The 13060-nt window shown below is 38.9% G+C and overlaps 1 protein-coding gene across 1 annotated transcript in view; it reads right to left on the reverse strand.

The window, feature by feature from the left end:
- Window positions 1–7810: 7810 nt before the first annotated feature.
- Window positions 7811–13060, reverse strand: part of LRP8 (LDL receptor related protein 8) — an 82731-nt gene continuing 77481 nt past the window's right edge. Inside the window, exons 17-19 of the mRNA XM_009287489.2 lie at window positions 11649–11717; window positions 11257–11429; window positions 7811–10211 (exon numbers count right to left, since the gene is read on the reverse strand). Coding sequence (XP_009285764.1) covers window positions 10173–10211; window positions 11257–11429; window positions 11649–11717 — 281 coding nt within the window. The 3' untranslated portion in view covers window positions 7811–10172. The remainder of the gene's footprint in view (window positions 10212–11256; window positions 11430–11648; window positions 11718–13060) is intronic.

Raw genomic sequence — 13060 nt, forward strand, 5'->3', positions numbered from 1 at the left:
TCCCCTCCAGTTAATTCAAGATCGTCTTCCCACCCGTGCAGTGGATCCCAAATGAAACCATTTGCTTTTTGCTTTGAAGGCGCAATGGGAAACCAGAAATTGTTGGCTTGTTGTTTTGAATGATAACTTACTGAGAATTTAATGCGGAAGTCCATCCAGGCTCGATTTGTTTGTTTTAGGCTGGTGTGAGGAGTTTAAGAGAATGTGTTCTTATGGGGTTGCTTGTGGTAAGTTTTGACCATTCCTAACATCTTAAATGCTTATTGGTGTGTGTATAGGCTGCATTTACATACTATGCGATGCATGGTACTTGGAAAAATAATGGTTAATATTAAGATAAGGTCATAACTCTGATGACATGTACACTTGTTTCAGCCTACTAGCACTTTTATGGCAAGAGTACCTGGGACTGTCCTGGTATGGTTCTTCAAACAATGCATTGTTTCACTTAAGAATTAATAAATAAACATTTTTATTATAAAATATAAGTGCTTGTGAAGGTTAATCTCCTGTCTTATCCTGTTGCAGAGACATAGATTTACCTGTGTTCATTTCTTCCTAAATCAGTGAGGGTGGGGGAACCTGGGGAGAAGTTTAGTGGGTTTAGTCCATTCTTCCTTGATTTGACTAGGCTTGCCTACAGGGTCTGAAACAGTGTGGGTATGGTAAAACACCTGCTGCTGTGAACAGGAGTACATTTTGACTAAATTCAAGCTGTATTGCAGATGCACATGGAGGAGCCTTGTTTCGATTTCCTGCAAACCAAGGGAACACTTGGGTAAGCTCACCGTGGGGAGCTATAGCTCCCATTCAGCTGTTTTTTCCTGAACAATTAGTCCCATATACCTTGTTGCTATGGGAAACCATAACTGTAGCTAATTCCTGGAACAGTGTAGCTGAAAGTCCTGGGTAACATACTACAAACAAATGCAGCGCCGGCGCTAGGTACTTCTGTCACAGCTTCTCAATTAATTTATCTAGGTCTACGGATGGGCCTGTGTCTTATCTTAGGTTGTGTATAAATCAGGCCTGGGGTGCCTCCCTGTCCATGTATATTTGTGTTACTCAGAGTCTGCATTTAGGCCAGTGATCGTACTTTGAATATCATACTTTCTATAATTTAATTGTTTTAGTGCCTTATATATTGAAGTTGTATGAGCTTCTGTAAACTGATAACATGACATGAAAAAACCAAAATGTTCTGTATTTGGTGTTTGTCCACATAAGTTGTAATGCTTAGGACATCACTGTCCTGGGCAAAGAGTGATAGCTGAGGCAGAGGAACAACCTTAACTGTCGTTTGGGATTGTGTGCCAAAGCCCGATGTTTTTGTCTCTTAGTCTGCAAAAGACAAAGTAGGTATTCGTGATCAGAGCCCGTATTGATAGCTCTTAATGGGTAGTTCTTAAATCACCAAAATTAAAAAAAAAAAAAAAAAAAGGAAGAAACAAAGGGAGATGTACTTTGGAGAGTTCATGCCTCGCCGCACTGGGATGGAGCTCGCATCTACTTAACCCCAAAAGGGAAAAAGGATTTGAAATTTGGCCTTTCTGGCAAAAAGACCAGTGCTCATAAATGACAGTCTGTCGAGGCATCTCATACAGTTGAGAGAACGAACTTATTCTCAGAATGAACTTATTCAGCTAGCTGGACTATTTAAAATTTCTTGTTCTCACAACGCTTGTATTTATGGTACAGTGATACAGATCTTGGAAGCTCATGTTTATCTGTCAGTTTTGGAAATGCAAATAACTTTACACAGTTCTTTAAAATCTCTGCTGCGCATAATCAACCATGTTTTGTAATGTTGAGATCGCACAGACTGTTAGTGTCTGTCTTCTTTATTCCTTTTAGTAAATAGATGTTCTTTTTTCCTCAAGTCCATTGCCCTTAAAATTTTGCTGTTCCCCTTTGCTCTGTTAAGATTCTAATATTGACAATAAAAAGGCCTGTGTGAACAACAAAACCTCCTAAAATATCTATTTTTAAATTATTAACATCGATTTTTTTTAAAAACCTATTTGCTTGTTAAGCACTGCCGGTTTTAGTGCCTGAGCAACTCTGCATGTGTCTTTTTGGGTGATGATGCTTCTGTTTTGAAGACTGCTGCTATTTCTTTTGCAGTTTCACAGGACTGTCTTAAAAGAAGAGCGGAAGTTAAACATCCCAGCCAGAGTATCTTTCTCATTCAGCTCATCGGGGTATGATTAACAATACTATGTGGTCAAAGCAACCCTACTGAATATTGCCTTTTAAACAAGGGATGTTAGGTATTTGTTGGAGAAAGGTGCTCCAAAAGAACCACAGGAGGGAATTGAGAGGAACAGAAAGGCAGGCACAGGCATAGAAGTGCTACTGTGACCTTAATGGCAGCCTAGAGACAAAGGCTTTTGGTCAGGTGTTGCCTGAAAGAGGTAAACTGCAAAGGTTTTCCTTCTCCTGTAAATATTAAGGAATAAAGGAAGGAAAGGTGTGTAATTGTCTGGTGTGGCTCCGCACAGAACCAGAGCTGCCTTTGAGGTCTGTGAACTGCTTTGTTCATATGGACAATATGATAAGCTTCAGTTATTGTATTTTCTAAAAAAATTTCCATGTTCTATACTAAATAAGGCAATGATTAAAAAAGAAAGAAAAGCAAATATGAGAAATTACTCATCTGATCATCAGGACTGTCATATTGGATCAGACTAATTCCATTTACCCCATCTCCTATCTGATAGTAGCTAGTAATGGATACTTAGAAAAATAATTACGTACTAGTGCTTTCTCTGCACCATTAATGATTTTATATATGACATTGTACATCCTCTCAGTTGTGTCTTTCTGAGCTGAAGCTTTGAAAAATGTAAAATCTTCCTCAATTATCCTTGTTGACCTTCTCAGTGTCTTTTCTAGCTGCATTAGGCGTTCAGGGTGTTCCCTTTGCTTAGATCTTATTTAGGTCTGTGCCTTATTAGCAAAATACTTAGATTCAGGGATTTTTCTTGAACGTTTGGTCATAGGGCTTTCCATTATCCTTTATGTGTAATGGCTTGAATTAAATGAATGTATGTGCTTTCAGCTAAGTCCCAGTGGGGGAATATATGCATGAAAATAAATTACTACAGTTGGAACTCATTAATTCCTTGATTGGCAGACTCAGCAGATAAAATCCTGAATCGGGTAACATGAAATATCTTTGTTATTTGGCCTCAGTTGTACCTGGCCAAGAACTGTAGTTATAACCTCTACTCTTCCACCTGACTTTGTAGCCTGTAGGCAAGGACTGAAGAACTGGACTGATGTGAAGATTAAAAAAAAAAAAAGCACCCGTTCAGCCTTCTCTATGCGGGATTGTACCTGGCCAAGAACTGTAGTTATAACCTCTACTCTTCCACCTGACTTTGTAGCCTGTAGGCAAGGACTGAAGAACTGGACTGATGTGAAGATTAAAAAAAAAAAAAGCATCAGTTCAGCCTTCTCTATGCGGTAATCCTGCGTAAGCGTTCCATGTAACCAGGCTAGGGCCTATCAAAATATCAGGGAGATTGGCTTGTTACGCTATCATAACTTTTTAGCTCCCTGCTAAGATGGCTGCCTTATCATGACTGACAGGATTACAATGGTTTCCTTAATAGTGTGGAGAACTTAGCAGGCAGGTGCAGCTAATCCCTTAAGAAAATGTTCTCCCACTGAGGTATGTAGTGAAATTTGAATGCTGCAAATAATTTGAAAAAGATTATTATTTTTTAAATTGTGCTAATTCTCGTTCTGCTTGTTGGTGCATAGGTACAGATACAAGTTCGCATTACTAACCTCCTGTAAAGAGCTAAGAACATAGCCTTAACTGCTGCTTGTTGGTTTCTTCTGGTAGATGCTACCACTGTTGGTGTGAGGAATCTAAGTTCAGTATCCTGAGGCAGATGGCCTCACCTCTGGGGACACTATTGTGAGGTAATCTTTTGTGAAGCTAATCTCTTGTGTTACTGTGTCTGCTGCTGTCATATCAAAACCCACAAATTCATCTTTATCTGTGTAAAATTTGATTCTGTGAGACTTGTGTCTTGGCTGGGGAGTCTGTGCTCATAGCCATACAAGTAAAATGAGGTGTGCTAGCTCAGTTCATTTCCTACTGATCAAGGTGCAACGAGCTTGGTAAACTATTTGCCAGGCACATTTAATCTAGCTGAGAATAGCCAGTTCAGTCTCTCTCACTACCCTGAAGAATGTCAACCCCACATTTTCTCTTACAGGGACTTCAGATTATTTACTTAAATGCATGGCTCTGCGTATTTTTATCCTGTGACCAGGATGACCAGTATATGCCTTTCCACCAGCTCATTGTAGCAGATTAGGGTTCAGTCTCACTGTTTATGTGCAAGAGCTCAGACAGTCCTGTCCCTGGCACAGACTTTGAGAGCTCTGGTTCACCCCAGATTTACCACGTTGCACCTCATCGTGAAATGACAGTCTTGGCTAGGACATGCTTGCTGCCGTTCCGTGGGAATGATTATTTGCAAGTTGTTGCAGAAACACACAGCTGCAAAGCTGCAGTCCCTATTTTTTGTCATCAGCACAATCCACAACAGCCCTCAAACTATGACTGAAAACAACTCTGTCAAGCTGTCACCTGGGACTGTACCGATGCCTTCATCAACCAGTGTGCTGTTTCCAGGGCATCCTCGGTCAGTGCAAACTCTTACAAAGTGCTCCTGTTATAGCTGTTTGAATAGAGGGCGCCAGGACCTGCAAAGTGAGAGTGAGGGAGTGTGTGAGCGTGGGTGTTTCAGGCTGGCCACTGAGCACCCAGCATGTTAATGTGCAAATGGACTGTGGCTTGAATCTAAAAGGTGGCTTACGTGTCCCACATCTAAATGCACTGTCTCTGCGGCTTTCTTCCTTTGAATCCTTCCAATGTTGACACTGTGCATTTAGGAGGCAACTGAAATCGGCACTAAACTCCTGCACTGACGCAGGGAAAAAGCTTGCGATAGACCATGGCTATAGCTCCCTTCTTGAAGGCAAGGCTGTAAATTGGGAAGACAGATTTAGAACTGTTTCACAAAGTTAAAGTACTGATTTGATGAAGAACAAACTCAGTTTGAGGAAATGATGCATACAAACTCCTGCAGAAAGGTAACCGAGTTACATACGCTATATAAACACTAAAGGGATTTTATATGAGTACATGTAGTTGTACAGCATCTTAATGAAAGTAGGCAGCACAGTATTCGTATGGATTATCTCATACTGTACAGTTACTATGTGTAAAAAGTGAAACAAAAAAATAGAATTTTATTGCTAATACAGCAGAGTCAAAAAAGGGGGGGGGGTATGTGTGTGTGTGTGCGCACGCCACGGAGATGGTTGTTTTAGCAGGCCTCATACCTCAATGCCCCAGATAGGTTTTGGACTCTCGTATGAGGCTCTTTCACTTCTTTTCATTTGTGCTTTCCTCTCTATTTAGACCTGGAGAGATTTTTTTTTTTTTTTTTTTTGTAATTTTTTTTTTTTTTTTTTGGTCAGTTTTTCTGTTTGCTACCATATTACTCTGCTAAAATAATTAACTGAAATGGAGAAATATTTTTAAAGTAAGAAAAAAAAAACCTGTTTTCAGTTAAATTGAAAACTAACCCACCAATATTTACCAGTACATAAGTCCATGTTAGTTTGGTAATAACTATTTGTGTCTGAAAAGTGTTAGCTGCTTGGCAGTGTTCCTTTGGGGAGGCTGTTTGCTACCATATTACTCTGCTAAAATAATTAACTGAAATGGAGAAATATTTTTAAAGTAAGAAAAAAAAAACCTGTTTTCAGTTAAATTGAAAACTAACCCACCAATATTTACCAGTACATAAGTCCATGTTAGTTTGGTAATAACTATTTGTGTCTGAAAAGTGTTAGCTGCTTGGCAGTGTTCCTTTGGGGAGGAAAAAATGACTGAGAGTTACTGTCCGTAAATACACTGCTTCAAAAGGCTTTATAACAACACGTGACAGTGAAAGGTGGTATTGTCGTCAGAGCTCTGATTTCTAATGCTGCTTTGAGTGCATCCTGCCAATTACTTGGGTATGAAAGAGAATGGTCACTGGATGCACAGTTCGGTTGTCTTGGTTTTCAAGAGGTACAGCTCAATGGATATTGGTATTTACAGTTACTTTATTCCCCTGGCTGATAACTTGAAATTCAAGTTAAGTTATGCAGTAGATTTCCCACAAAACCAGACCAAAGGGGACATACAGCAATAACTGAAAGGAGAAAAGTCTTTTAAGCATTTGACTGCGTGCTCAAGCTTTTCTCTGCACAGGGAAACGTCGTATGTAAGTTTGTATAGGACCCAAACTGCCCATCCATTTCAGAAAATGCCTCCAGTCCTCTCTCCTTGTTCACAATATCCTTGTTTCTTATCTGGGATTTCATAATTTACAAGGGAAGGGGAAGAGAGAGCAAGCTGACTGCACACTTAGTTCTGACTCACTTGTGTCTCCAACTAAAGCTATCATTGTACTTCCAGTACAGTAGATCTCATTTCAGCTTGTCCTGGTTTCAGCAGGGATAGAGTTAAATTTTCTTCCTATAGCTGGTACAGTGCTGTGTTTCGGATTTAGGGCGAGAATAATGTTGATAACACACCGATGTTTTAGTTGTTGCTAGGTAGTGCTTACACTAGTCAAGGACTTTTCAGCTTCCCATGCTCTACCGACTGAGAAGGCTGGAGGTGCACAAGAAGCTGGGAGGGGGCACAGCCAGGACAGCTGACCCAAACTGGCCAAAGGGACATTCCATACCATGTGACGTCATGCTCAGTACATAAACTGGGGGGGGAGTTGGCTGGGGGTGGCAACCGCTGCTCAGGAACTGGCTGGGCATCAGTTGGTAAGTTGTGAGCAGTTGCATCACTTGTGGTTTGTTTTTTTTTCCCCCCGGGTTCTCTCTCTCTCTGTTTTACTTTTCATTACAATTTATTATTTTATTTCAAGTATTAAACTGTCTTTCTCTCAACCCACGAGAGAAACTTACTTCTTACTTCTGCGCTTTTGATTCTTTCCCCCATCCCACTGGGGGTGGGGGGGGGAGGGTGAGTGAGCAGCTGTGTGGTGCTTAGTTGCTGACTGGCGTTAAACCAGGACACAGCTTTATTTCCATAGAAGAGATTGTTTGTATGTTTAAAAAAAAAAAAAGTTAAGACTGCCTGTTGCGATTCCAAGAATAGCAGTATTTCTGTCTTCTTTTCAGGATGGCAAAAGAGTGCATATTTGGCTGTAACAAGTTTTTCAGCTTCAGTAGATATGCTTTACGAAAAGCTGCATGAAGAAATTGAGTAGTTTCCAACTAGCCCTTGAATAGTCTAATATGCAATAGTTCGGGTTAAAAACTACACCGGTTTTGTTGTATGTACTATTCAGTTTTGAGAGAACGTTTTCTCACAACGCGTAAGGACTAGCGTACTTGTACCACTGGAAGTTCTACTTGCTTATTTTAATTACATCACTGGTAAGAGTTCTTCAGCTCAAGGAAATAATGAACCAGGTACTGTTTTCCATGTGATTTGAGGATGACCAAAACCAAAGTGGCAGAGAGAGACAATTCGGAACAAAATGGTCTGTTCATTCACATGTAGAATGTGACCTGTTTTCAGTGTTGCTATTGTGAAGCTACTGCCAATAGAGAGCGAAACTGTACAGAGAACAGCTGAATTACACAATAGTGTTCCCAAGTCCCACTTTGGGTTTGGACAATTAAGAATTAAGGAAAACTCAGACCAAAATATGATACAGTCCCAGGTCTGGGACAGCATTTTAAGCACTATGAAGTAATTAGTTCAGCAGTCCCAGATAAAAAAATTTAATCTTTCTATAGAAACAGTGCACTGTTTTACAAACGTGTTCATTTGGTTTCCAGTAATCTGTATTGATGTAAGTACAGCAAGTGTTACACAGAGCAGATCCCTCCCCTGCCCCTCCCTGGTCCTTTTGTCTGTAACGTAAAAACTGAAACACAAAAGGCACCAAGCAAGACTTACGCTAACAGAACTTCAATATGACAAGACAGAGATCAGAAATTATTACAATGTTAAATATCATCCTAACAATCTGAACCATTATTTAAAATAATTAATTTCTTAAAAAAACAAATTTGCTGTTTGACTTTTAAATCTGCAAAGGTTGAAATCAACGCTGCACATTGAGTTCATTTACAAGGGTTTGAAAAAACCTGCAGCCTTCTATACATGGTTTATACAGGTTTGTTTGTGTGTTTGTGTTCTTAAAAAAAGTATCAAAACTGTAGAACTTTTTCAAATATATTTACATTTGTCAGTTAGTTACAGTGTTATCGCATACAGCCTTTTCTCAGTTTCTTTTTCATATACACAGTGCATGGTTTTGTAGAAACAGAGCTTCATTCATTAAAACAATAATTGGATATCTCAATCATTTTTTCACTGCCTTAAAATCTAAAATTTGAATAGAAGGATGCTTGATTATTTATGTACTGTCTATGCACGCCATGAAGTAGTTTGAGAGTATGTATTATGTTTGTAATGCGTACTAGGTCTTTAGATGCTTTTTTTCCTTTTCTTAGTCAAGAATCAACTTCCAGCTCTCATTACACTCTGAATTTATTCTAAAAGAAAGAAAAACAAAAGGAAAAAAAACCCAAACCTAATCAGGCTGAGTTTCTTCCACTCACTCCAATACAAAAGCTTGGACTGACATAAGAACGCTAGTAAGATTTCTCTAGGTTTTGGTACAGTTCAGGGAGGTACTAGTCCATTATGCAGGGGTAGGAATTCCCATAGAATTCCCTGGGAACCTTATGGAATGAGATGAGAAAACACTTTTTGCTGCAAGGTGCAGGATGACCCAGCCAGAGATATTGATAAGGCTGCGAGGTTTTAACCTCCTTTAACCTCCTTGCCTAGCGCTCTGTGGCATGTGAGATCTACCATGGTGCAGGTTGTTCCCTTGGCAGGAGCGTGGAAGGTAATTGCTGTGCTTCAAAGAATTCTGCATATGGTGAATGAAGACGCTGCCCCATAGCAGCTCCTAAATTTGGACTCTTAATCAGCGTGAGTAGGGGAAAAGGGCAAGGAGGGAAGGAATTAACTTTTGTTATTGTGGGGGTTTTTCTTCCCTGATGAGCCAGGTGAGAGTGCTCACTTTGGCTGTATGGAAGTATATGGCTAAATCTTTGTTTCTACTAATTCTAAACTAATTTCTGAGGTGCAAGATTCCCAGTGGGGAAAAGCATTTAGATTTACATTTAGAAACAAACACACACAAAAAAAGCTAAATCAAATTTGTACCAAGCTGTAAAAAGCAACAATACAAAAGAAAAAGCAATTGGGCGCCGCAGGAGTTTCTCCTGACTGACATGCTGTAAGCAATAGCTCTTCAGTTAAAAGCACTGCAGGTGAATCTTTCTGGGTAGACTGGAAAATGTAAAAGCAACCCTTCCGAGCCAGTTTGGAAACAGGAGCTCTGTTTGTTATGGGAGTGCTTCACTTGTCAGCTGTCTTACAGTACAGCTCTTTCTTACTTAGTGTCTTTAGATTTCAAAGCAAACTTCTCAAACATCCTGTAAAAATTCAATTATCCCTAGTTTTCATAAACATAGGCTAGTAGTTTTAAAATATATGTATATATTTTTATATATCTGTATATATTTATATGCCTATATATCTACCTGGCCTAGATAGATATATACACAGATAATCTATGCACAGCAAGCCAAACATACAAAAAATAAATACTCTCACCCCTCTACTATATTTACAGATCAGATCTTATAATCCAGATTTTGTTAATACATATTTCTAAACTGCCTGTACAGAATTTGTTTTACTTATGTTGATGGATAGCCACAAAGCATATTCAACTTATTTACAAAATATCTATAAATATAGTCTTAAAATAAAGCAATAGCTACTGAACCTTCAGCCTGGCTGGTTATGTACATCGAGTTAGTAGCTCAGCTGTCGCTTATTCACTATCACAAATGGGTAGTGCAACAAGTTAAAATGTGTATAAAAGATTATACATACAAAACTCTCACATCCTTTGGATGTTTGCAGTTCATTATAACTTTGTGGTTACCCTTCTGCAACATAAATAACGATTAAAAAGAAGAAGCAGGTTCTGTGATCCAAAGCAAATTTGTCAAGTGTGGTGTTTGGAGCAGCAACTTCATCCTCATGGCAACCCGTCATCTTCTAAGCTTAATGCTACACGCTGTGAAGGAAGAAAAACACACTTGAGGAGAAAGTTTGTGACTTGTGAATTTTGATGCATTAGAACCAAATTCTGATACTGTTGCTAACTTGTATTTCCTGTTGAAAATCTCATTGTTGTCTCTAGCGTAATGGTGACAGAAATCTATTTTTGACCTGATTCTTTTCCCCAAATGGGGTCGCTCACTCAAGCGTTACTAAAGAGGTGTTGGAAAGTTTAATTCACTTGTGAATTACATGGATAAAGTTCCTTGGAAGGGATGACACCTTCTTCTAGTGTGATCTTTAGCAGGATCTTTAGATAATATAGGGCATTACCTACATGCCTGCCTGCCTACAGAAGCTATATTGCCTTCACTCATTACTTACGGATCTTTATGCTTTCTTCTAAAAATACAATGCAGTTATGACTGCCAATGCTTCATCTCACCAGGGCTGCTGCTTTGAAGGAGGCTCCTTTACAGGCAAACTGCCATACAGAACAGGTTCTCCTTCTTCCGCATACACAGGACTTGCTATCAGAATGAGTTTGCTTTTTGTAAAGCTTAATCTTGCCAAGGCAAATTTCCTTAACTTCTCACAGAACCTCATTCAGAGGAACCTGACTCTTCTTTATACTGTTTTATTATACAGAAAATATTCTCCCTGGTTTGTAGAGAAACTCAAGTTATCCTTAAGGTAGTTTAGACACTTGGTAGCAGTCTAAGCACAGTTATAATGGAATCCAGTAGAGGATAAGTAATCAGCTGTCGCATACTGAGCTCCTGAGATAGCTAGCTTTTACACTTGCTAGCTTACTACGTGATCGACTAGGACAATTATTCTTCATTTGAACAGGTATCTTCTTATATAGACCATTATATTCTAAGACAACTGCATGAGCTGCCTAGAAGTTCAGGCTTCTGCCTATTCAATGATTATTAAAGAAGTTCTGTTTTTTGTCATTATATGCCAAATAACCAACACTGTAATCGGCTGGAGATAATTCTGTATCTAAACTCTCAACAAAATTAATCTTCTTTGTCAGCAGTTTCCTCAATACTTACTGCTGGGTAGACATGTCCAATTTGGGCAGTCCGCCCAATGTGGATTTCGTCTTCATCTTCCTCTTCTGTTGTCTTCCTATACACTGGATTATCAAAATTCATGCTTTTAGTATTCTTCCGTTTCCAGTTTCTCCAGATGAGGTATCCCCCCATGCACAGCAAGCCAATGACCACTGAGGAAAGGGGAAAGAAAGAGCTGTTAGCCAGGCATAAATCTGCTGGGACATTCCCACGTAGATATCCCTCCTTGTACAATTTTCTCGAAGCCAGGCTACTTTTCCCATTTCAACAGTTCTGTACTCTTTCCCACTCCAACCCTGAAAGTCAGGAGACTGTATTTACACTAGCAGTTTGGTATGATCTCCTTCAGAGGTTAAATCAAGTCAGCTTACCAACAGGGATGACAATTCCAATAACAGCTGCTGTCACAGTTGAATCAAAGCCTTGGTCATTATTTGCATCTGTAATTACAGAAGTAGTTCTGATCATTTAACTCATTTGCTGGTTTTAAAGCCACGTCTAAAGAATATTTTATGTTAGTAACCACGTTGTTCTGTCCATCAGAAAGCTTTTGTAATCAAAGAGTTTACGAAAAGTTTTGTAATAAAATTATCACGGAGAAGATAAAAAGCATATACACGCAAATCTGGGATAAGCTGAGCTGTTTCTTCTTAGGAACAATAAACATCCCGGCCCTGAAGTGGTACTGCCCTCGCAGGACTGCGAACTACACACCAGGAGAGTGTGGCCAGTTAAGGGAAGCGCTCGGTACAGTGTTATCAGATAGAGAAGCTCTAACCAGAAATGAGTAAGTGACTGTATTTGTGCCTCTAAATTTCAAGCACAAAAAAGAAGGCCAGTTTTAAAAACTGTGACATTTAATGGGAATTCCATGCGTGGATCAGGGGATACTGAATAGTGCTTTTAAAAATCCACAGTAGAACACTTTCTAGCACTGACACAATTAATGATTTATTGAGCTGTCAGCAGAAGAACATAGTTCAAAGCCATCTGCACAACTTTTCTTTTTAATTATTTTTTTTATTTATTTACAGCTAAGGAGTTAGTCAACACATATATCACTCATTGCTGCAGTCTGCCTCAGCATGCAAGAATGACCCCAAGACTCGATATTGTATTTACAAGAGAAAAGAACAATTATAGAGAAAAATAATCAATATACCTTTCAAGTTATATACTTAAAAATGTTTGCTCTGAGCTCTTATAATAGGGGATCAGCACAGAAAATTTATTTTTGCTAAAATATCAGAAATTGAGAGGAGGAACTAGCTGTAGTTTGTCTTTCGATACATCAATTCATGGAACTTAAAAGGCAATTTATCTTTTTAAATACTTCCCTCTGGCAGGTTATTCTATTACATAGTTATTTACTTAATAATAAGTCAGACTATTTCAAATGTGGACAATTAAAGCACCTAGCTTCCATGGCTTATTAAAAAGTTAATTATTGCATTTGAAAGAAATTTGCGCAGAAAGAACTTTACAAGAATGAATTTTAGAAATCGGATTCTGTTTTCCCACATGCAGTACAGAGCGCACTGCATCACTACTGCTATAGGAAGGCACCCTAGTCAAACAGGGACAGTTTATTTTTGCTTTCCAGATGCAATGGCAACTGCCTATTCTGCTCAGCAAAATGTTTAGGGAAAAAAAGTGTTTTACTCTTTTTAAAGCAGTCTACATCTGTTTGAGGTCTTGAATGACAGTCCTGCAGAGTAACGTCTTCTCTCTGGACTAGGTTTTTGGTTGGGTTTTTTTTTTTTTTTTTTTTTTTTTTTTTTTT

Source organism: Aptenodytes forsteri, unplaced genomic scaffold (assembly GCF_000699145.1).
Source record: "Aptenodytes forsteri isolate BGI_AS27 unplaced genomic scaffold, ASM69914v1 Scaffold119, whole genome shotgun sequence".
NCBI lineage: Eukaryota > Metazoa > Chordata > Aves > Sphenisciformes > Spheniscidae > Aptenodytes > Aptenodytes forsteri.